The sequence below is a fragment of the Haliotis asinina genome, chromosome 12, assembly GCF_037392515.1.
Source record: "Haliotis asinina isolate JCU_RB_2024 chromosome 12, JCU_Hal_asi_v2, whole genome shotgun sequence".
Taxonomy (NCBI): Eukaryota; Metazoa; Mollusca; class Gastropoda; order Lepetellida; family Haliotidae; genus Haliotis; species Haliotis asinina.
The window spans coordinates 11,976,855-12,003,113 of NC_090291.1; the positions used below are offsets into that span (position 1 = coordinate 11,976,855).

The 26,259-nt window shown below is 39.8% G+C and overlaps 1 protein-coding gene across 2 annotated transcripts in view; it reads left to right on the forward strand.

Moving 5' to 3' along the window:
* Positions 1-431: 431 nt before the first annotated feature.
* Positions 432-26,259, forward strand: part of LOC137257973 (L-fucose kinase-like) — a 43,291-nt gene continuing 17,463 nt past the window's right edge. The window contains exons 1-18 of one of the 2 annotated variants that reach the window (XM_067795497.1): positions 432-505; positions 6,559-6,645; positions 8,071-8,222; positions 9,055-9,105; positions 9,934-10,059; positions 10,630-10,702; positions 11,179-11,273; positions 11,984-12,064; positions 15,004-15,123; positions 15,885-16,071; positions 16,731-16,867; positions 18,105-18,266; positions 19,498-19,620; positions 20,357-20,458; positions 21,830-21,963; positions 22,760-22,837; positions 23,404-23,540; positions 25,701-25,849. In XM_067795497.1, coding sequence (XP_067651598.1) covers positions 436-505; positions 6,559-6,645; positions 8,071-8,222; positions 9,055-9,105; positions 9,934-10,059; positions 10,630-10,702; positions 11,179-11,273; positions 11,984-12,064; positions 15,004-15,123; positions 15,885-16,071; positions 16,731-16,867; positions 18,105-18,266; positions 19,498-19,620; positions 20,357-20,458; positions 21,830-21,963; positions 22,760-22,837; positions 23,404-23,540; positions 25,701-25,849 — 2,064 coding nt within the window. In that variant the 5' untranslated portion in view covers positions 432-435. Of the gene's footprint in view, positions 506-2,409; positions 2,481-6,558; positions 6,646-8,070; positions 8,223-9,054; positions 9,106-9,933; positions 10,060-10,629; positions 10,703-11,178; positions 11,274-11,983; positions 12,065-15,003; positions 15,124-15,884; positions 16,072-16,730; positions 16,868-18,104; positions 18,267-19,497; positions 19,621-20,356; positions 20,459-21,829; positions 21,964-22,759; positions 22,838-23,403; positions 23,541-25,700; positions 25,850-26,259 lie in introns of those variants that run through there. The other variant, XM_067795498.1, reaches the window with a different exon arrangement.

Genomic DNA, 26,259 nt, shown 5'->3' on the forward strand with positions numbered 1-26,259 from the left:
AAACTTGACTCCTCTTGAAAGTGTCTGCTACAAAAGCAGTGATTGTAGTTGAAAGCGGGAGGTATTCACTTATGACCAGAATGTCACAGTACTGCCAAAACAGTCACATACATAATTGAAGTTAAATCGTCTCTGTCTGCGTCTGAATCTGCGTATCCAAAATCCCTAGGTTCAAAACAAAAGGTGAGAAAACTTAAGGAATAGTTTAATTGTGAACGAGTTAGTTTTCTTTTCTTTTTTAAAAAAATAAACACATCCCCATGCCCCTACCCCAACGTCATGAAAACTCTCCCATGTACACATCTCCTTGTCCTATGAACAATCAACTGTATATGTGTATCTCTTATACCGAGTATCTCGGAATGAGTGTAATCAGAGTTCTGTTCTGATGACAGCATATTTGCTAATTATGTTTTATCTTCCAGAAATCACATTATGGAACGAAATCACATATTTTCAACTTTCGACGAGGAAACGGTTAAAAAAGAATGGGCGAAATCTATAGGCAAGTAGGAAACTTCATTGATCGTTCACAGTCAGAGGTTTCAAATCACGAGAACATACCTCTGATTCAGCAGTCGCAACACAGCGAAAGGGAACTGTGCACGTAAAAGCTAGTTCGGGCTATCGATATTTTTGGCTAATTACACCATCCATCATCCACACTATGCCTCTATTCTATCAATACAACGTACACTCCAAAGAATAATAAACATCACATTCTACCAACGATTTTCATAATATAAGTTATCACATCGTGTCGAGGGAAATAAGGGGTTTTATCGGTCCCGAGTAAGGTTGTATTATCAAGCTGAATGTTTTCACTAGATCAAAACAAAACAACACGCAGCACACAACACGTTTCATTGCTGCCATGTTGACACCAGCTGATCGTTTGACCTCAGAGCACCGCACGTTACTAAAGGCTTGTCGATGCACGCTTTTCTCACTTCACGTCGTCACCAAGGCGTAGCGGGGTCATATGACTTTCGTAGGGTACACGACTGTTATACTCGCGCTCGCGGATCGTGACTGATGTATATGGTATTTTATCAGAGTCAATCAAAACTCGACATTCTTACATGAGGCTAGATAATGGCGTTTTTTGCGACAAAACCATAGGCGCTCGACTCATATATATTTATTAGTGTGGCCTAAATGTCTGTGTGTTATATATTTAGGTCATAGTTGTAAATATATCTAAGTCGAGCGCCTATATATGGAGTAACCCGCTGAAAATGTGGAGGGCATGGATGCGTATAAAAAAGGAATCGTTAGTTTTACCCTGATCAGTGTCCTTTGTAATACAATATCATCGCACACTAATTTGCAAAAAGCCATTGTCTGTTCCAAATAAGTCGCTTTGGACTCAGCATTGCTCGCTTCTGCACTAATCTGTTCGTCAGTAAAGTCCTTTCATTAAGTTACCTATCTCCCTGTCACTGGAACTGTAGTTAATCCCGAACTTAGGTTAGCAGATATTTCACACGTTCGCATATCAGCTATATAAATTGTAGACATAAGTGTGAAAACAATAACGAGAACTCGTACTTTAGTCTGAAAAACATAAGATAGAAACATATTTGGGGTTTTTTCTGTGGAAGATGAAACAGAAGCGTTAGGTGAAGATATGGGGATCAGAAACTAAGGAAAACACTGACTTTCTTCGTTCATGCAGAGTATTTAGCAGCCGGAAAAGGCCAGGCGAAAGTGTTAAATATGCTTTAGGGACTATCTGATATACTGCTTACTGACTAAAATAAGCTGATGGCAAATTTAGGAACCCAATAAAAGCCAGTTATCAATATACGAAATTATCATAAGTTTGAAAAGCTTACAAAAGCAAAGTACATGTACTGTATTCTTTCCTTAACGATCAAAGACATTTACTTAATAAGTGTAAGACTTGTATAATTTCCTGCCAATTCGTATCGTCAGGGTTGCTGATTTGGTTCACACATGTCATCGTATCCCAATTGCTTGACTGATGCTCACGATGTCTATCACGGGTAAAGTGGCAGACAGGTTTGTGTTTTTACAAAACCCCATTTTGTATTTTTCAAATGACATCATTTATATTAGCTTTCTTAAAGTAGAGTAATTACAGCATTTTCACACCTGTATACAGTTTTCCCAAGCAGAAAGAGAACTGCATTTTTAGCAATATTATGTTATTGAATCGTTTTCTTATTAATCTTATTATTTTCGAAAAAAAGACCCCCAAAAATGTTCATAAAAGGTAATCAGAATGAAATCGATACCACACGTTCTTGATTTCCCCGAAATCGTGGAAATCTAGACTTGCTATATTTTATAGACTTGCATGGACTTGATGTATGTATGTGTGTCAGACTCGTCCAAGGAAATAGGACCCCATTCCAATGCACCGGACCGTGTACAAAGGGAGGTAACTCTAATAAACACACCCTCACGTGAATTTTGTCAATAAACCAGAGGATCGGATCCTATCTTCACAACTGGTACGTATTGAAACAAGTGCATATTCCTCATAACACTCAACGGTTTTCCGCAAACCCCCAGAACATGAAATGTTATTTCAGAACTTGGGGTTGAAATGTCAAAGGTGGATTGTGGTAAACACTTGAATTGCAGCATAATGGAACAGGTGTAAAATGATCTGTCCATAAGCCAGCCCTCGTTAGTCCCATGTTCGCTTTCAACCTCGCGCATCTAGCTATTGGTGAAATATATAATGTACCTCCATTTTGTTATCAATTGTTAATGTAATAGCGACCAGTGATCTTATACTGAAAGCGGAACAGTAAACGGATACTGGTTTGCAGGTAGAACATCAGCTAATCATATCCTGGTAAGGAGGGATAACTATACATTATTTCATTTGATTCTCTCCCTTTTTTTCAGCTTACTGATCAAGTCAAGGGAATCATTTGACGACATACGATTATTAATCAGATGCATTAAATATCCAATTCTGTTCTCATGTACCTCAATATCTTGAAAAACCTCTGAATCGTAACGGGGCAAGTTTATGTCACCTAGACATTTCTGACTTGTGTGTAAACAGTAGGTCTGCAATGAATACACTATGTGCCGAATATGATATGTATGGTGAAGATTGGGTGACAAATGCAAATGTTTATCTAACAATAACCACTGGTCTCATGACACTCAAATTTGGTATGTACTAGTTATAGTCTACAGTACCAGGTGCGACCTTGGCAAACTAACATGACTTGCGCTACAGTACATATTACATCCTTGCACTTCACAATTTCGAGAAGGACATAAGGGTTCAAGTAAAACACGCTCTCACAAAACAAATGTAGATGCTCATTAGGAAGGATGGCAATATATGGATGGGCAGATCCAGGAATTCTGAAAGGGTGAAGGGGTGTTGGGAAGGGGGCTCTACCAACACAAAAAAAAATCTTCAGTGTGGTCATAAGTGATTTTTAAAAGGTGGCATCTGAACCGCATGAACCCCCGTTCTGGATCCCCCATTCTGCATCCCCCGTTCTGCATCCCCCGTTCTGGATCCCCCATTCTGGATCCCCTGTTCTGGATCCCCCATTATGGATCCCCCATTCTGCATCCCCTGTTCTGGATCCACCATTCTGGATCCCCTGTTCTGGATCCCCTATTATGGATCCCCCATTATGGATGCCCCAAGGAACAGCATATTATTGCTGTGAGAACGACATTTCTTTGTAGGTTCTAACACAATTATCAAGCAAGTAAAACATCGCTCTCATAGCAAAAAGGAATCATCCATATATTGTCATTCTTCCTTACTGCCCCAACTAATAAATGCCTCTCAAAGAAGTAGATATTCATAAATATTTGGTTCTGTTGATCATGAATATTGAATTAACGTCTTAAGTAAACAAATCAGGTAGATACTTAACCAATCATTAAGAACTGCATTAAAGGAAAATACTATATGGATGACAATTATGGAGTAACATTTCAGTACAAATTCTTCTTTTGTTGTCAAGCAAGAATGAAGCTGTACAGACTTACATGATTCTAAATGGGGATTAACCAAAACAATCTGATAGCATGGCTTGACGTGACACGTGCGCGTCTGGTACCAAGAGATGCAGAGAGTGGAACCAGAAAACCCGAAATACTGCATCCAGAGAGATGCATAAAAACAACGAAAAGATACTGAAAGTCAAGAGTTAGGTTTCATTATTGAGTGACCAACTTCCAGAATAACAATACAATTAGACGGAGATATGATGTGAGTCCTGATGATATGGGTGTGATACGATGTGGATTCCACTAAACTACTTTTGTTTCATAAGGGACCGTGCTTAATTTATGGCAAGTAGGGGTGCTGATGATTTTAAGTGTGGTAAACCATTTTGCTGTGGAGAGCCAGGGGGTCATCAATTTCGTACATGTGTACTTTGGAGTGGTCAGCAAGTTTGTACATGAAAAAAGTTTGAAGAAAATTATGGGTACGAGCATTAGGATGTGTCATTGATTTCGTACATGACATGCAAGGGGGTCACTTGTTTTGTAAAGAAATTTTAGGAGGGGCCATTCACAATGTAAAACTTTCTCTGGAAAAATCGTCAGCCATAAATTATGAACAGACACCCTAAGTTTTCATATTCTCTCATCCTTTTGCAGGTGAAAAGCATTCCTGAAGCATTTGTTTTCAAATTTGAGACCACAAAGATATGATATTGTAGGAGAAATACCTACACTTGGAACACACTGCACAGCTATACCACTGGCTCCCACTAACTGCCTAGATTTGGCTAATTACCCTGGAATATTTTCTTTATTCATATACTACAGAAAAACTATTGTATCTTTTTCAGTTATTTCTGCAGATTCTGTCATTTAAAGCTAACCAGGAAATACTAAAGAGTTTACATAAATTGGTTCTTGAACATCCATATGACATTCAAAGTTACATGAGCATTGATCCAGGCAATAGGGATACAATGACAGGTGTCAACCAATCTCGATACAATGACAGGTGTCAACCAATCTCATTAGTCACCTCTAGCGTCAATCTAACATTCTAATGTGGATGTTCACTGGTAGAAGGAATTGGTAGATTACAAGTTCAAGGGCTGTACTGGGTGTTGTTCGTGTGATGTGGTCTGACAGCTGGTTGTTCAGCGTACTCACAGCTTTATTGTTTGTAGAACCAGACAGTGACATAATTGTTGGGCAGCTACACTTATACTCTTAAAAAAAGTAGGAAAACTTCATTTTTTTTATTTACAATTAAAAATATTAAGGAGATTTATCAGAGTCAATCAATGTTGATATGATAGTATTGAATGTTTTGAGAGTGCATCACCATTTGCACTTCCTTACAACCACAGCTATTTGGAATGTTGTCGCTTTTGAAAGATGACTGGTGTATAGCATGTAATTTGCATGTATACGATATTCATTTTAAAACAAATGACTCGAAACAAACACTAAGAAATGTGTGATGCAAGATGAGTGGCAAAATTAATATTGTAAGTGATTTATTGATGCTCTTGAAAACTGTCAAATTCAAGAATGGGACCTGCGTTGTGCACATATATATCATGCGTTGTGTTTAGGGGTAATAGAGGGAAATGGTGGTGCATTCGGTGCATGTCGGTGCTTGAAACATTTGTCAGTGTTTACACTTCCTATCCAAATTGAAAGTTCAGGTTCCCTGACTTATTTTGAAGAGTATATATGTGACCAAATCTGATTCAGGAGTTCAAGAATTTTTTTAAAAGCCACAGGGCAAGGAACTTTAAGAAAGTAACTTTTGCTGACTAATTTTCCACTTGCCTTGTTATGACATAATTATGATGATGAAATTAAGAAAGAATAAATCAACGTGATATTTGATGTTAATGTTTACTGGACTATCTATCAAAAAGTGATAAATAGCCAAGAAAGATAACCCTACTTTATTATCATTGCAAACTTTAGTAGCTGTAGTTTGAGCAGATATACAATGAAATCCAAGTTTATTTGCAGTTTGCAACCATAATGAGGAATTATCAAGTAGCCCATGGACAAGTAAGATACCATTATTTGATTGCCCGAAATGAAAACTGACTTGTCCTGGGCGTCAGGCGATAGAATTTTTGAACCCCTCTGATACCTGTTGAGTGAGCAAGTTGGATTTTATCTGCAAAACTGAAACAAACTCTTTTGAACTTTTGTCTCAAAGAATGCTGACTGAGTATGGTTATACATCACTGTTTTAGCAATATTTCTGCAATATCATGGTTCACACAATGTATCCATATGCGGAACTGAACTAGGGCCCTGTTTGACAAAGCCCTCATAAGCCTAAGATCTCGTAGCTTTTCTCATAACATTCGTGCCTCTATGTTACAGTATTGGAGGAACAAATGCTACAAGAAAAGTTAGGAGATCTTAGACTTCGGGTTGTGGAACAAATGCTTTAATCACCAGGCTAGTCAAGTGCCCCGGTCACAAAGAATGAAATCAGTCAGCTACAAAAGTTAATGGAGAAAATACAAAAGTTAATGGAGAAAAGTGTTGTATTTTGCATGTCGCCATGGTAATGATATAATCAATTTTTATTCTTCTTAATAGCAATGGCAAGTCCACCCCAGAGGGTGAAATGGACAGCGATAGTCCTCACATGTGCAAACAAGACCCACACACAGGCTCTGCAGAAAGGTAAAATGAAACCAGACCTTGTTGTTTCCTTGGTTTTGAATTCAAATACAAATACACAGGGTCATCTTGTCTTGTTCATTCACACAAAGTAATACGATGTCACTTACCTATACCCTGAAAACAATGTTTGACGAAGGTGTAACCTGTAGATAGGCCGACCCCATTCTACAGACTGCTTTTGGGTTCCACAAAACTTGACTTATCTATTTTACTATGTAGTACTAATTTGATTTTGATATTTATAACACAAAAAAAAGGCTTATCTGTGGTAATTTATGGTGCCAATTTGATTTTGATTTTGACTACATCCTAAATATGCTTCTGTCAAACTGTGATGTGATGAACTAGTGGTTGCCTAAAGGTAAAAGTTTGGTCCCTGTATGTCTTGTATAGTAATCGGTTTTTGTTAGTGCCAAACCAAGGACATTCTCTTCCACAGAAGTTACTTGTCATATCTTCCTATGAACCTCTGTTCTAATACGGCCATATTTCGTGTTCTCAGAAAATCCCCTAGCGGCAAAATATGGCAGCAGATTTATCTCCCTTTTTTCTGTCCAATCAGAACACGTGTTACATTGACTTAGATTCAACTTGACAAATGCAAGCAATGTGGAGAAAGAAAAATGACATGACTGAGTTCTGTCTAGAAGAAACATTTGAGTATAGCGATCGGGAAGAGGTTCTAGTTTTCATGATGCATCCAGAAATTACCGAGATCACTTTTGAAACAAGGTCGCTGATTACCTCCAATCACGAGTCTTGAACAATCGCACCATGGAAGGGACATATTAGAAAAGAGGTTACATAGGAAGATGGGACAAGTAACCATCGTGGGAAGAGAACGAACCTAGGATTGCTAAAAAAATTCCTTATTATAGTATTGACTGACTCATTGAGTTCTGCTTTTACACTGCTTTTAGCAATATTCAAAAGCAGTATCACAATGGTAGACACCAGAAATGGGCTTCACACATTGTACCTATAGGGGGATTTGAACCCGGGTCTTCCACATAACAGGCCAACGCTTTAACCATTAGGCAACCCCACTGTTCCTATTTTAATATAGACTCATGGGTGTTTGAGTGCATTTTTTATTGCCTTTTATTGTATTAGAAGGCGATTGGATTCTTCTTGTTTACTTTCCTGTTTCTCTACCTCACTGGGTCGCGAAATGCATCTTATAATCTTGAATAGGACGTTAATTCTGATTTCACATCTGCTTGATTTGTCTTAAAAATGAAATTATTTTGAAGGAGTATTTCATCCATCTTCATCCTTTTAAAACATAAATACACTTTAAAGAGGGGATCACAGCAATATGCTTTGTTGATATTCATGGATGGAGAACAAGTTGCTGTTACTTCAAGTGGGGCAAATGAGAACAGGGGCCTAAACCAGAGTTACATGTTGTTTTCCTGTGCACAGAGCTTGAGCTGCGACAGGCCAAGGGATATATTGACAAGGACGTCATCCTGCTGACTGTAGAAGATCCCAAGTCTAACGTTGGGAGTGGTGGAGCCACCATCAATGCCTTGCTGACTGTTGTAGAGTTTATCAGTGCCAGGAAGGGCTACACGGTGAGTTTTAGGGAGTAAATACCACTAAGGTCATACTGACTGTTGTAGAGTTTATCAGTGCCAGGAAGGGCTACACGGTGAGTTTTAAGGGGTAAATACCACTAAGGTCATACTAACTGTTGTAGAGTTTATCAGTACCAGGAAGGGCTACACGGTGAGTTTTAGGGGGTAAATACCACGAAGGTCATACTGACTGTTGTAGAGTTTATCAGTACCAGGAAGGGCTACACGGTGAGTTTTAGGGGGTAAATACCACGAAGGTCATACTAACTGTTGTAGAGCACATCAATGCCACGAGGGTTATGGTGAGCCTTACACATTAAGGGTTTCAAATATCACCTGGGCCTACTGACTGTTATAGAGTTTTTCAGAGCTAGAAGGGTAAATGGTGAGTCTTATAAAGGTTTCAAATATGACCTGGACCCACTGAGTATTGTAGAATTTATCAGAGCTTGGAGGGTTATGGCAGTGTTTGCCCGAGGCATAAAAATCAAGGAGTCATCATGACTCCAAACAAGGAGGGGATATTGGTATTTTTAATGACTGATATTTCATTGGTATGTCAGTGAATTAATACATCATTATTCATAATTTCAAAAGATACAAATATCCCTAACTATTTGTGTCCAGTATATTAAAGGTTTCAAATCTCACTTGGGCCCAAGGAACTGGTGTAAAGTTCAGCAGTGCTGGAAAGGTTTTGGAGTCATACACATCAAGATGTTTAGATGTCCCAAAGGCCCTACTGACTTGGATATGATGTAACTGGACTAAACTGGACTGGACTGGACTGTCCAAAGCAGCATTAAACCTCACTGTAACTTTCTTGCAGGTGATCAACCCTGATGTGCTTCAAGATGCCCGAATACTTATCCTCCATCATGTGAGTATTACAGACTTGGACTGTTTGGCTCAAAATTGTTGATCCTCAAACATGGGATGATAAATGTAAGTGCTGTGCATGGACATTTTGTTCACAAGAGACTGGTACTATGTAACATTGCCTATTTAGAGGTCATTTATGAAGTATGTATTATGAAATAAGTTCTACTGTAATCACATATTTTCATATTCCATATTTCAAATCTGTGAAGATCAGGGTTAGAATTGTCCAGTAACCTATGTTTGTCGTAACAGGCGACTAAGATGATTGGGTGGTCAGGCTCGCTAATGTGGTAGGTGCTCAGGATGTATGTAGGGTAGTTCATTTACCACTGTTGCCATGATGTTCCTATTCATCCAGTCGGTGACGTAACTTTGAGATTGTTTTTAACTAAAAACACGGAAAGTTACAAATTTTTAGAAAATGGGAAACTTCATTGTTTTCTCTTCATCAGAGAAGTAAAATATTGATCAAATTATAAGAGCATTATTCCATTATGAAGAAAATACTAGGCCAGGTACCACATGACGTGAAGTGCCTGAAGTGACATGTTTTTAATTTGCGAGTGTTTCTTTTCAAGGTAAATAAACTAATTGAAAATTATGTGTTTAGAAAGCTGAGAATTAATGCATTCCATATATGATTCAAATGACACGTAAATCCAGCTTGTTAAATGATTATTGCAAGTTTTTTCTGGGGATGTCATTAGGCTGCTCTTCCGTGGAATGTGTTCGACAGAAGCTGTGAGAGGATTAAAAGATCAGCATCGTTTAATCCATATGTAGTGAGATAACAGAGTGACCAGTCACTGCTCTGTGTTTGTAACAGGGTCGACCGTACGGTTATGATACATGTGGTCGAGTATTCATGACCCTTCCTGTCCAGTACGACTCACCGCAGTATGACGGACTTGTGGACATGCTGGACTACTACCTCAAAATATTCACTGAAAAAGTAAGTGTTTTATATAAAGTTATGCGGGAATCCCTTTAGTGCATGAGTGAGTATAGTTTTTATGCCCTTTTAGCAATATTCAAGCAATATTGAGGCAGGGAACACCAAAAATGAGCTGCACACATTGTACACTATTACATCTTACAGTACAATTCACTATTACATATCACAGTAAAATACACTATCATGTCTTACAATACAATACTCTATCACATTGCACTGGACAATACATTATTACATCTTACATTATAATACACAATTACATCTTACAGTAAAATGCTCTATCACATCATACAGTACAATACACAATTGCATCACACAATGCAGTGCGCTATCATGTCTTACTGTACAATACACTATTACATAATGCAGGACAATGCACTATTACATCTTACACTACAATACGCTATTACATCTTACAGTACAAAACACTATTACATCGTGCAGTACAATACACTGTTACATCTGACAAAGCAATACAATACTTGCATGACTTATGATGATTATTGAGAAAGCCAGGAATTATATAATGGTGACTATGTTCTGAAATGACTGCATTGCTTACTTCAGCTGGCAGTGAAGGCAGACCCTGGTGTATGGATCAGTAGCACAGACATGCTAGTTTCCATTCCAGCTGACGCAGGTGAGTTTGATGATGATGATGATGATGATGATGATGATGATGATGATGATGATGAAGTCACAGAGACTCTCATGAGTCACACTGCCAAACACTGACACCTATAAAAAGACTCTTTGTGGCCAGTGTTGCTTAAGTTCAACTGATTTGTAACCTGCACTCTATGCACAAGACCACACCTCAAAATGATGATTGATGATGACAATGATAATGATGTTCATAAGCATGATAATGTGATGATAATGATTATCACTATGACAACAAATTTGTTGACTGAGATGATGGTGACTATTACAATGATGATGATGAATACAACAATGACCATGACAACGACAGCAACAAAGATGACGACAGCAACAAAGATGACGATGATGATGATGATGATGATGATGATGATGAAATGCATCAAAGATGCAGCATTTCTGAATGTTACAGGTCTGTAAGGAGACACTAAGTAGACTCTGTTGTCAATGTTGTAGATATTGCTTGGAAACAGTCGGAGGCCATTGCAATCTCTGTGCCGTCCACACCTCAGTATTGTAAGGACCACGGAGTGTTTAAGATCGATGCACAGGTGAGTACAGAAGGTGTTGCTGTTGCAGTAAGACAGGAGTGAGGAAGTTCTTGGATAAGTCAGTCAGTGTACTGGAGGGCTTTCTAAAGTAGTGAATCTTGGAAGGGTGGATCCTGGGACTGGATCAAGGGAGGGTGGGATACTGGAGGGATCCTTCGGCTGGATCAAGGAGGGATGAGATACTGAAGGGATCCTGGGGCTAAATCAAGTAGGGGTGAGATACTAGAGGGATACTGGGGCTGGATGAAGGCGTGGTGGGATCCTTGAGGGATACTGGGGCTGGATGACGGAGTGGTGGGATCCTTGAGGGATACTGGGGTTGGATGAAGTCAGGGTGGGACTGGATGAAGGTGGGATGGGATCCTTGAGCGATACTGGGGCAGGATGAAGTCGGGGTGGGATCCTTGAGGGATACTGGGGTTGGATGAAGGCGGGATGCGAATGGGAAAAAAATGGAAAAGAATGTGAATTCTGAATTTTAAGTTTCAAATATTTTCAGGAATTGGTGAGTTCTCTAAGTGAATGACATTCGTACAACAATTTATTGACAACATGAAGCACTTGATGTGTGACTATTCTGTTGAATCAGTTACTTTAGCAGTAATGTCTTTATCAGCAATATTGCTCTCTGTGATTTACTATTAATTTGTTTTTGTGACCAATATTAGTTTGTCTGAAGTAAATGTTTAATCTTCTGTGTATGATTCCAGGGATTTGTAGAGGACATTCTGTACAAAGAAAAGGTTGGAAATTTGGAGTCTTGTCAGAGGTCAGACGGATCTGTGCCTGCCGTGAGTATCCATGATGAAATATATCCGTAGTAACATCAGGTCGGAGGTCAGATGGATCTGTGCCCGATGTGAGTATCCATGATGAAATATATCCGTAGTAACATCAGGTCTGAGGTCAGATGGATCTGTGTCTGCCATGAGTATCCATGATGAAATATATCCGTAGTAACATCAGGTCTGAGGTCAGATGGATCTGTGCCCGATGTGAGTATCCATGATGAAATATATCCGTAGTAACATCAGGTCTGAGGTCAGATGGATCTGTCCCTGCCATGAGTATCCATGATGAAATATATCAGTGAGTAACATCAGGTCTGAGGTCAGATGGATCTGTGCCCGATGTGAGTATCCATGATGAAATATATCCGTAGTAACATCAGGTCTGAGGTCAGATGGATCTGTCCCTGCCATGAGTATCCATGATGAAATATATCAGTGAGTAACATCAGGTCTGAGGTCAGATGGATCTGTGCCCGATGTGAGTATCCATGATGAAATATATCCGTAGTAACATCAGGTCTGAGGTCAGATGGATCTGTGTCTGCCGTGAGTATCCATGATGAAATATATCCGTAGTAACATCAGGTCTGAGGTCAGATGGATCTGTGTCTGCCGTGAGTATCCATGATGAAATATATCCATAGTAACATCAGGCCTGAGGTCAGATGGATCTGTGTCTGCCGTGAGTATCCATGATGAAATATATCCGTAGTAACATCAGGTCTGAGGTCAGATGGATCTGTCCCTGCCATGAGTATCCATGATGAAATATATCAGTGAGTAACATCAGGTCTGAGGTCAGATGGATCTGTGCCCGATGTGAGTATCCATGATGAAATATATCCGTAGTAACATCAGGTCTGAGGTCAGATGGATCTGTCCCTGCCATGAGTATCCATGATGAAATATATCAGTGAGTAACATCAGGTCTGAGGTCAGATGGATCTGTGCCCGATGTGAGTATCCATGATGAAATATATCCGTAGTAACATCAGGTCTGAGGTCAGATGGATCTGTGTCTGCCGTGAGTATCCATGATGAAATATATCCGTAGTAACATCAGGTCTGAGGTCAGATGGATCTGTGTCTGCCGTGAGTATCCATGATGAAATATATCCGTAGTAACATCAGGTCTGAGGTCAGATGGATCTGTGTCTGCCGTGAGTATCCATGATGAAATATATCCGTAGTAACATCAGGTCTGAGGTCAGATGGATCTGTGCCCGATGTGAGTATCCATAATGAAATATATCCGTAGTAACATCAGGTCTGAGGTCAGATGGATCTGTGTCTGCCGTGAGTATCCATGATGAAATATATCCGTAGTAACATCAGGTCTGAGGTCAGATGGATCTGTGTCTGCCGTGAGTATCCATGATGAAATATATCCGTAGTAACATCAGGCCTGAGGTCAGATGGATCTGTGTCTGCCGTGAGTATCCATGATGAAATATATCCGTAGTAACATCAGGTCTGAGGTCAGATGGATCTGTGCCCGATGTGAGTATCCATGATGAAATATATCCGTAGTAACATCAGGTCTGAGGTCAGATGGATCTGTCCCTGCCATGAGTATCCATGATGAAATATATCAGTGAGTAACATCAGGTCTGAGGTCAGATGGATCTGTGCCTGCCATGAGTATCCATGATGAAATATATCAGTGAGTAACATCAGGTCTGAGGTCAGATGGATCTGTGCCCGATGTGAGTATCCATGATGAAATATATCCGTAGTAACATCAGGTCTGAGGTCAGATGGATCTGTCCCTGCCATGAGTATCCATGATGAAATATATCAGTGAGTAACATCAGGTCTGAGGTCAGATGGATCTGTGCCCGATGTGAGTATCCATGATGAAATATATCCGTAGTAACATCAGGTCTGAGGTCAGATGGATCTGTGTCTGCCGTGAGTATCCATGATGAAATATATCCGTAGTAACATCAGGTCTGAGGTCAGATGGATCTGTGTCTGCCGTGAGTATCCATGATGAAATATATCCGTAGTAACATCAGGTCTGAGGTCAGATGGATCTGTGTCTGCCGTGAGTATCCATGATGAAATATATCCGTAGTAACATCAGGTCTGAGGTCAGATGGATCTGTGTCTGCCGTGAGTATCCATGATGAAATATATCCGTAGTAACATCAGGTCTGAGGTCAGATGGATCTGTGTCTGCCGTGAGTATCCATGATGAAATATATCCGTAGTAACATCAGGTCTGAGGTCAGATGGATCTGTGCCCGATGTGAGTATCCATAATGAAATATATCCGTAGTAACATCAGGTCTGAGGTCAGATGGATCTGTGTCTGCCGTGAGTATCCATGATGAAATATATCCGTAGTAACATCAGGTCTGAGGTCAGATGGATCTGTGTCTGCCGTGAGTATCCATGATGAAATATATCCGTAGTAACATCAGGTCTGAGGTCAGATGGATCTGTGCCTGCCGTGAGTATCCATAATGAAATATATCAGTGAGTAATGTCAAGTCAGAGGTTGGGATGGATCCTACAGTAAGGGTCAGTGATCCCATCTGTTAGAGGTCATATTAATCTGTTGGGATCAGGGATTTAAAATACTCATAATAAATATAAGGTTTTGCAAATCAAAGTCGTTGATCGTATAAGAGTAAATGACCATTCAGAACACTTGCTGTAAAAATCACTTTGATTTAGTGATGACTTAAGTGCTCATGATGTTAACCTCTGGTTTGCATGATCCAGATTCAATCTTTATCAGACTACCACCATGTTACTGGAATATTGAGTGAGTGAGTATAGTTTTTAGAGTTTAGGTCTGTAAATAATTGTGAAGTGCCACTTGTGATAGGCATGGGTTACTGAAGATCAGTTCTAACCCAGATCTTCACAGATCACTAGATGCAGGTCAGTACTAGTTTTCATTTTTTGCTAATTAATATTGATATTTTCAGGTGGTGGGAATTGTTTACTTCAATGAGGCGGTTGCTGGGAAACTTCTGTCCTTCTATATGAAGCCCCCGCTCGATGCCTGCACCTACATGGGTCTGGACAGTGGTCAGCCCCCACTCCAGGTAGAATACTATGGAGTGAATGAGTGAGTGAGATTGTGAGTGAGGGAGTGGATGAGTGTGAGTGAGTGAGAGTGTGAGTGAGTGAAAGTGTGAGAGTGTGAGAGTGAGTGAGAGTGAGAGAGAGTGAGAGTGGAAAAGCGTGAGTGAAAAAAAGAATGAGTGGATGGGTGGGTGAATGAGAGTGAGTGTATGAGTGAGTGATAGAGAGAGTGAATGAAAATGAGTGAGTGTGAGAGTGAGTGACTGAATCAGTTTTGTATCTTCTTAACTCATGTGTCTTCAACAACCTTTGCTGGATCGAGTGGTCAGACTCACTGACTTGGGTTAGACATCATCTTCCCCCAACAGATCGATGTTAATGATGTTGATCACTGGATTATCAGATCCAGACTTGACTGGCCCCCAGACAGCCATTGTATAGCTGGAGTATTAGGCAAGTGATTTTGTTCAAGAGTGTCTCTGTTCACCCAGCAGGAAATGGGTACCAGGTGGGATAAGTCATGTGACTATAACCTTCTAGCACCTAACAGGCAGCTCAGGTTATGTGGGGTAATAATATTATGCCTGCTTTGACTTTTAGCGCTTAGAGCGTTCAGCTTGTGAATGGAGTTTGGCGCAATATAAGTGCACATATCATTATTATTATTTTTGTATAGCTGAATGTGGCAAACTTACCTCATGTAAATTTGATTAAGTCTGGCCACTTCATTTAATCACATTCAAAATCTGTATTTTTGTCGAAATCTAAACTCTGTTTCTAGCTCTCTCTGTTTTTTGACGTCATGTTGCCAATGACCACTGGACTCTCCGAGACAGACTTTGTGTCTGGTGAGAGAAGTGGTACCTTCGGTAAACCCATGCAGCAGCAGAGCAGTGAATCTCGGACCAACATGGCGCTGGCTCGCGCTCTTCTGTGGAAGGAGTTACATGGTTACAGGATGAAAGCATGTGAGTCTATCTCCAGACCAGTGAAGATCAAGAATAGAACTGGTCTTCAGCAACCCATGTATGTCATAAGAGGCGACTAAAGGGATTGGGTGGTCAGACTTGCTGACTTGGTTGACACATGTCATCATATTCCAGTTGCGTAGTATGATGCTCATATTGTTAATCACTGGACTGTCTTGTCCAGGTTCAATAATTTACAGGCCAGTGCCATGTAGCTGAGATAGAACTGAGTGTGGCATAAAACAATAGTCAATCAATTAGTCAAACAATCACCCATCCACTCACTCAACCATTCTCTCTTCTTCAACCACCCTTCCACCCACTTACTCGCTTACCTGCTCACTTAACCGGTCTCCCTCTCACCCACAAGCTCACTTGCTCACTCACCTGGTCTCTCTCTTACCCACCAACTTGCTTGCTCACTCGCTTGCTTGCTCACTCACTCACTCACTCACTCACTCACTCACCCGGTCTCTTACCCGGTCTCTTACCCACCAACTCACTCACTCACCCACTCACTTACCCACTCACTTAACCGGTCTCTCTCTCACCCACCAATTCACTCACTCACCCAGCATCTCTTCACCCACCAACTCAATCACTCAATTAATCATATATCAGTTAATTCATCAACTGACTGACTGACTGTGTGTCTGCAGGTATGGTGGAGAGTGGGAGCTTCCACTACCTTACAGACCTAGCCTCAGAACACAAGAAAATGCTGCTGTCCTGCCCCCTGGAGCAATGTGGCTTCAAGGATCTCATCTGGAATAACATCATCCACTCTTGCATTAAGGTAGGTTCTGCTGTAATGACACTGTGCCAGATGTGCTTGGAGTACCAAGAGATCTGATTACTTTTACACTATTTACTGCTTTTCCAAACAAACAGCAAGTCACTCATCAGATGGAAGCCAGTTTCTTTTCATCCCCCTGCCATATATTGCAGATGGATATAGTTGATGCCTCTTCTGTCTGTCCGTCTGCCTGTCTGTCCACCTGTCTGCAATCATTTTACTACCAGACTGTTCAATATTTTTCATAAAAAATTGGTAGATATATAAAAAACAGAACCTGTGCCTGTTGCTATTTGCAGGTTTTTATCATTTATATTTTCCTTGGTTTCCATGGAAATGTTTTGGACTTAACCTCAAAAGGGAGGGGTGGGATCGTTTACAGAAGCACTTCCGGAAACCATTCAATATCTTTCTATGAGACTTGATAGATATATCAAACAGAAGCTTAAGTGGCAGATATACCAAACTGATCTTTAAATAGTGCCTTTTGCTATTTGCAGATTTTGGCTTTAATATGTTTCATGATTTCCATGGAAATGTTTTGGACTTTGTTTTGTGAAAAAAAATCAAGTTAGTAGAAAAAGAATCAAGTTGGACTTTTATGTGATATGATTTGTTCTTTCAAATTTTTGGATGCTCGGGGGATTTGTCATCTTCTGATGACTCTTGTTTTCTTTCTGATATTGATGCCCATTGTGTGAACCAGAAAGTTGTGCTGCTGGTTTAGTGTATTAGTAACTTAGGAATATGGTGGAAGGATGCGAATGGATGTCTCAGTATCACATTAACCAGCACTTTACACAATTTGCAAATGTGCATCAAGTGTGAACTAATGTTGAGAATGGATGCAAAAAAAAACAAGAAGACACAGTCATCAATATCCTCCGCATCACCTCCAATTTCAGTCTAAGTCACAATTGTTGCTATGGAAACTCGAAAAATATTTTATGAAGAATATTCAAACTGAAAAAAGGCACTAATACAACACCAGATCTATCCATGTGTCAAGCTTGGTGAAGAAATATTGAATGGTTTTGAAGTTCTGCTCCAGAAAAGATAAATGTGTACGGACGGACGGGCTGGGTGCATTTTAATACCCCACGCAAAACGCGTTCCGGGGGATAAAAATCAATGCATCACTGTACCCACATCATCATGATATGGCTGCAGTATTGCTCATGTGACATTAAATAGTAACTCACTCACTCACTGTACCCACAACACTTCATTTTTTCAGGATGAAGCCGATGTGGATAGCAATGTCACAATCATAAACAGTCGTCTGCAAGGGGAGGTAACTGTAGGAGCAAGGAGTGTCATGAGTCACTGTGACCTGCATGGACGGATCAGCGTTGGACGGGATTCTATCATCTCCTGTCTTAGCGTGGAGGAAGTTAATGTAAGCCACATTGTTTACTCATCAATATGTCAGTGCTGATGAGTACAGATCACACCATTTCTGCTTGTCTTTATTTCAATGAATGCTTTCTGCATGTAAGTGATATTCTAGCCATGGGCAATGGGCATGGAGTATCTAAATGGTTAATATATCCACTCAAGTTCAATTCCCCCTATAGGTACAATTTCCAAAGCTCATTTCTGGTATTCCCGCCATGAGTTTGGTTTTAGGCCGCTTTTCCAGCAATATTACTACCCATTAAAGGTGACTATGCTTTTCATAAGAGGTGACTAACGGGATCGGGAGGTCAGGCTCACTGACTTAGTTGACACATGTCATCAGTTCCCAATTGCATAGATTGATGCTCATGGTGACGATCACTGGATTGTCTGGTCCAGACTCCATTATTTACAGACTGCTGCTATTTAGCTGGAATATTGCTGAGTATGGCGTGAAAATAAACTCACTCACTCACTCACTCACTCACTCACTCACTCACTCACTCACTCCAACATTATAACGACTGGGAATACCAGAAATAGGCTTCACACATCGTATCCATATGGAGAAATGAATTGTCATGTTCGATGTGCACTATTTAACAACCAGGCTTCACTGCTGCCTCCCCTCAATTTGATTTTGTTGAAATATTGCAAGAAACATGTAAATTCCTACTCACTCACTCATTACAGTGTGTTGTACAGATATCTGTCAAGCGGCTGTTAGTAGAATCAATCTGCATTAAAATATCTGTTTGAATACATGGAATAATTTCATCTTTTTCACTACTGCACCTGGTGCAACCAAGTGAATTAATCAGACTGTACAATCAATGTCTAGGCTGCACCATTTGTGAATACACAAAATTTCAGACAATTTGTTATCAGACGACTGAGAGATATATTCATGGTCAACTGTTCACTTTACTTCATACCTGGAAGAATGTTTACATATACATGTAGCTGCATTTCAGGTGTTATTTTCATTAATACGTTTATTTTTTTTCTGCTTGAGTGCAGACGGCAAAATCCGCCATTACAAGTGATGTATTAACTAGTGACCTCTCACCCTACTTGAAATGTCACAACATTGTGTATAAGATGTGTGGTCTACATCACTGATTTAAGAGCAATAAAGCAGGCCTCCTGAAATTTTGTTAATAGTTCTTATATGTACAGTCTTAGGTTAGGAACATTCTTCAAGCAGTGTATTGTGACATTTTGTTTTGTAGAAGAAAAAGAGGACAATCAACTTCGGAGATGGTCTTGTGATCCAGGGATTCCACATCTATTTGAAGACCTTAGGGACAAGTCCATATGTCCTTACCGTCCATGGCAGATTCGACAACATCAAGGTAGGATTCCCAACCTTGTAACCACATTTATTGAGAAAAGTTAAATGATGGTTTCACCCACTTGCAGATACTCATGTAAAGTGTACTCCAAACTACGGTCAGACAGTGCTTTGTCAGTTGTCTTAAAGTAAAAGATCGGTCATTCAAAGTCCTAAGTTAGTCATCGCTTTGCAGTAAATCAGTCCTCCCTTCCCACCTCCTAAGGCCACATCAGCAGGATGGCAACCATATCGTGATTATGAAAGTTGTACATGAATAAATGAATAAAAATGAATTTAGAGATTATATTTTCCTAGGACAGTAAACAAGATGGTCACAGATTTACACATAAAACTAGCAGATAACCATTAAACGTTATTTCTACCCACGACAGTACATTATGAAAATGATGTTAGTTCACCAACAACTGGGGACCTAAAATGCTTTTGTCACCCTAGCTGAACCCCGTGAAGATCCTGGTTAGAACTGACCTTCAACAACCCATGCTTGTCGTAGGAGGCGACTGACTGGAAAAGGTGGTCAGACTCGCTGACTTGGTTGACATATGTCATCTTATCCCAGTAACTCAGATCAATGCTCATGCTACTGATCACTGGATTGTGTGGCCCAACCAGATTATTTACAAATGCTGCCATATAGCTGTATTATTTCCTAGTGCAGCAGCAAACCAACTAACCATCCATTAAAATTCCAGTCGAAGGTCAACTGATGCGTGTCAATGTCTTGTGTTATACAGGCGCCATCATGGAAGAGTTCCAGTACTTTCTGTAATGAACCATGGCTGGTCGTCCTCAACAGGACTGGTATCACCAAGGAGGACCTATGGGGGACTGAAGTGGTGAGTTAAATCTGGATGGCATAGACAGCTTCTCGCTTTCGTCAGACGATAATGCATTTGTATTATAGTATAAGGAACAGATGTCATGTTTCATGACTTTTTAATGTTTTTGACGAAATTCTGATCATCGTAAGTATTTGTTTGAGAGGCATATTTTAGAAGTAAATAGAATAAGTGTATATGGATGACAACATCTTTAATACAGGAACACAACGTTTCGATACAGGTTCTTGTATCGTTTTCAAAGTGTGAATAATACAGGGAGAGAACAGGCGATATATACATAAACTAATTAACAAGTGATGATAAAGACAAGGGGTTAACAATGGATACAAGGATAACATGGAAGCCAGTAGTGCACAGAGCCTAGTATGAATACAAGTTAACAATGTCATGATAACTAAGAAAGCCAGTGAGGTGCATAGAGTGGGTTGTTGGTACAGTAGGCTAGAGTGGTTTGATGAGCTCATAGTAAGCCGTGGGGATGGGGTAACCTTGGTCTCTGTTAATCAGGGGTCGGTATCGTTTGTTGTTGATAGCTTCAGTAATTTTCCTTTTGGTAAAGTCTGATTGGTTCTTTGAGAGGACGATGTAGTCAGTCCAGTTGATTTGGTGATCGGGATGTGATTATGTGATCTGACACTGCTGATTTCTGGTCCGATTTGATGGTAGATTTCTGATCTTCCTTGATTCTGGAGTCGACAGGCCTGGATGTTTCTCCTATGTATGAGTGCCCACAATTGCAGTCAGTTTTGTAGATTACATCCTTGGGGTTGGGTTTTATGGCTTGCGGGTGTTTTCTTCCATTGGCCTGCAGGAGGTTGATGATAGTGACAGAGGTAGTAAAGGTGGTTTCTATTCCTGCTTGTTGCTTAAGAAGCCTGCTGATCTGGTGGGAGGGTTTGCCAATGTATGGGATGGAAATCAGGCCTGTCGACACCAGAATCAAGGAAGTCCTGGGGTAGAATAGGCGAGGCCGGGAGAAAAATGCTATTGCAATATTATTTCAATAATTGATCGCAATAGATATCGTTATCACAGTAGTGTGTTGCAACAGACTATCGCTGTCTCTATAGTTGTTTCTCCCTCAACGATCACCCTACTGCAAGGTAATTAATTTTAATTTTATTGTACCCCTGTGCCATTTTGAAAGTTTGCTTTAGTGAATGGAAATGTGTCTTGACCTTGACATCATAATCGTTTGCCATAAAAATTATTCCAATTGAAAGTTTTCATTTCTTAAATATATTGGGAATAGTCCAAATCTTTGTGTACCCCAAAGAACTTCACTAATAGTCTCTTGGTATGTGTTAAACAGCTCTTTAGGCACGTCAGCTGATTAAGAACCAATGTTTTGGGTGTTCCTTCCAGGAGAATGACAACCAGACGATACTGACTGCCAAGATGTTTCCAGTGTTTCATGCCACAGATGTGATCGGTCTGCGGGAGATTCTGTGGCTGCAGGGGGAGCTAGCTGACGATGGTGACAAGACAATACTCAAACGGTGAACATTCATTTTTGTGTCTCCATCATGCTGAAAGAGTGCATATGTCAAAAAACTGTTACATCTCTTTAGCTGTGGGTCTGTCATTGACCCTTTGACATTTCATCTACGGGTGTGTCATTTTGACATTTCCTCATCTGCCAGTGTCTATTAACTCACCTCATCTGTCAGTGTCATTAACTCACTGCATCTCATCTGTCAGTGTCATTAAATCACATCTCATCTGTCAGTGTCACTACCTCACATCTCATCTGTCAGCGCCGAAAACTCACATCTCATCTGTCACCTGTCAGTGTCATTAACTCATTGCATCTCATCTGTCAGTGTCATTAACTCATCACATCTCACTTGTAAGTGTCATTAACTCACCACATCTCATCTGTCAGTGTCATTACCTCACATCTCATCTGTCAGTGTCATTACCTCACCTCTCACCTGTCAGTGCCAATAACTCACCATATCTCATCTGTCACCTGTCAGTGTCATTAACTCATCGCATCTTATCTGTCAGTGTCATTAACTAACCACATCTCACCTGTCAGTGTTGTTAACTCACCACATCTCACCTGTCAGTGTCATTAACTCACCTCATCTTATCTGTTAGTGTCATTAACACACCACATCTCACACGTCAGTGTCATTAACTCTTTTGACGTCTCGTGTCAAATATCAGATTATTTACTGAAAACCTTTGCACAGAATAATCATCTGTATTAATATCCAGCAAATATTTATGTTGCAATGGTGTGTTACTATGGTGACCTCTGTGAGTGACTCATGCCTTCTCTGCCACCAGGTGGCGCACATCGTGGCGTCTTTCTTTGGAAGAAATCCAAGCTTTCTCGGATACTGGGAAAATATTTGAACAAAGACGGTAAGTTGTTCTTGAAACCAAACATGTCTATTTGTAGGAGTCAGCTGTGATGGGAGCAATACAAATGTTACTGGTCATCAAGAACTGTGCTAGTCAAGAAATACAGTTCGCTCTGCCACCATGTATATTATAACACCTCCATGAGGTATTTGTAACTGATACTGTCTAAGCCTGCTAACAAACCAACACCTGAAATGAAACTGACTACAATTCCTCATCTTATGAAATCACTTGCTTTTTACATTCTTACCTTTCTGTGAAGTATGTCGTGGTGAATGTGTGTTTTCTTGAACTGTTCGCATGTACACAGACTGAAACCTAAAATACTGTCTGGAAACAGTACATTAACAAAGCACAATAAATAAACAATATATTTGTGTGGACAGTCCTTTTTCATTTTTTGCAAGTTTATGCGCACTATTTATTTTCATGTGTAAAAACTATATCATTGAAATCAGTTCTGACTTTTTTATCAAGGCGATATGAATCTTAAGTGTTATTTGATGTGAAATGCGACTGTCTTGAATGCTTGGTGGCAAGCTGATATAATGTGCTTTGGATTCTAGGGAACTTTTCTATAACATCACCAAACATGAGATATACAACGTATTGACCCAACAGCAGCACAAAGGCTTTCGCAATGTCTACAACAGTGCCAGCGTGGAGGGATACTCTCAAATGATTCTCAGATCCCTGGATGAAGGTACAGATAGATCTTTAAGCATGAGTTTCAACACCCTCACACTCTTCCCATTTTTGAGTTTTAGATGTATTTTAAGTTTTAGAGATAGGGAGACTTCTTAGAACCAGCACTGGCTGAAAGACTCAACATTCAAACTGTGTCTGTATTGAAAACAATTTTCATGCAGTACCAATTTTTGGGATATCTCATCTCTGTAAATCAGACTCTGCAAGTTTGAATGTGTGTCTCTTTTAAAGTGCCTTCAATACGCTTTAATGTCTCTTCATCAGTGCATTGAACACGTACTCTACAACATACACTGTTATTAGTAATAATAATAATAATATTATTATAATGATAAGTAGTCATAGTAGTAGTAGTAACAGTAGTGGTAGTGGTAGTGGTAGTACTGGTGGTAGTTGTACCTCTGCTGAATTTATATCTTGTGATACAAAGCAGCTGCACAATATTAGTATAACATTCTGTCCTTAAAGAGGCTGGATACTGTTGTTTGTGCACTGTGTTTATGTTATAGAGTTATTTCCCTTTATCTTGCTCCCAAACCTTCTTCGTGATATCATGGCCCTACAAGCATTTATCCAGGTAAACCTGGGCAAGAGTTATCTCTCCTATCAAGTTTAATTGGGTTATGCTGTATTAACAGTCTCAGTAAATTTTGTCTCAGTGTTATTGGTTACACTCCTCTGCTGAATCTGAGAAAACCTACTAGGGGTCGGGTCAGGTTGCCAGTCAGATTGACTAATCAGAGCTTACCAAATTGCAAAAGAGGACATTTGCATATTCCTTTTGAACTTTTACCTCAAATCAAACGTTTCCAAAATCTATTTTCCATACAGTTGCTTCTGGGTGATGCTTATGGAACTCATTACAACTCTGTCAACAGTGAGTAAACAGTTGCTGAAAATAGCACTTCTTTTCAGTATTCAAAGATGTCAGCTTGTGGACATTTTGGCTAATGGTAACCATGTTATCAGGAAACCCTAAGCGTATATACCACATGTCAAATATCTGTGTACTTGTGGATTTACGTTTGTTGAGGGATTACTGTCAGTGACAGTGAGTCTTGGGGAATTTTGTAGGTCCTGCCAAACCCTAAACAGCAGTGATTGTCTCATTGGATAAATCTATCCTGCCATCCTACTTTCGATTGGACAGTTATAGGTCACTCAAAGGTTACCTTATTCGACGTTTTACTTGGCTTTGTTACACTTAGTAGAGGATTGTTACGAATAGTACTAAGACTATGTTTACTTAGACTGGGTGTTTTAATTGGAGATAATGTTGGTACCATCAGGTAACATAATGTTTTTTTATTTTTGAAAATCAATTTAGTGTGAATTTACCATGTGAAAATTCAATTTTTCGTTATCCAGACCACAGGCAAAGTGTAGCGCAAAATGGGTTGCGCAGCAGAACGAAACTGACCAGTCTTCGTATATGCGAGCGAAGACTTTTGAGCTACACTTTGCCTGTGTCTAGACTCACAGTTATTATGCTTATCGCCTCTCTCTCTGAGAAGATGATGAAACACTTGAAATCCCTTTGAAGTTCCCTTCTTTTGAAGCGGATGTACAATCACACGCACCCACAGGAAGTCTCCCTGCTTCCCCGCCAATATTGGTCACATGACCTGCCATGTGTGTCACTATCTCTGTAAAGACATAGCCTGACGCAAGAATTTACTGTGAAATCCAATGTGCCTGCAATAGAGGAAGGAGATAAGCATAATATGCGTGAGTCAGGATAAGTATAAAATATCAGTTTTATTTAGAAAATTACATTTTTATAAAAAATCTTGTTATTATAAAAAAATTGTTCATTGATGAATCAATATTTTTTTAAATTCTTGTTTTTTTAGAAGTTAATTAATGCATCAGATCCTACATACTGAATTGAAAAATGATTTCCCTTCTATAGTTCATATCGATGCTCAAATGTCTTTATAAGAAAACCACATATCGAATATCAAAAGTAAACAAGTTACTTTTGAGAGAACTTTTATTGACGTATTACTTTTTACAGACGATGCCATAAAGGGACATCACTTGCCAGTCAAACAAATGCCATGTTGACTTGCAATTTCTGCAAATTTAATTTTACATATCATTAGACATACTCAGATTAGAATTTTTAGGGGTGTCAGCATTTTTTTTGTTTTAGTGACCAGCAGCACAAAATCCCCAGGGATTGCTGCTCGAACATTGGCCAACATTGCCGACATCCTTGGCTGCATGGCCGGAAATAAGGGTGGACTACGTAGCGGTCCTGCAGCCAACAAGACCTGGTCCAAGGCTTTTGGTTATCTTGAGGTAGGCACTGACCTCTTGCGGTCTAGTCTAGTGGTCTAGTCTTGTTGATAGAGCACAAGCCAGGAGTCTTGGTGTGATTCCTGGTGGATTCATACCACAAGATGTTAAAGGTGGTATTTGTTGTTGCCCTGCCTGGTCGTTTGCATTATGGGAATATTACAAGGACTGAGAGTCTGAGCCAGCATACTGCATCTAAGATGCATATCCATGTAAAAGTTTAGCCTAATGTCTCAATGGGCACGGACAAGGACACCGTCACACTAGGGCTGGTATAGTTCATCTGAATTCATCGAAAAAACCAAATCTGACACATTAGTTTCAGTTTTTGATAACCGCTATAACTATTTTGATTTGATGTTTGATTATTTCCACCCAGTGAGGACCTAATTTTGACTTCAACTCGGGTAGTT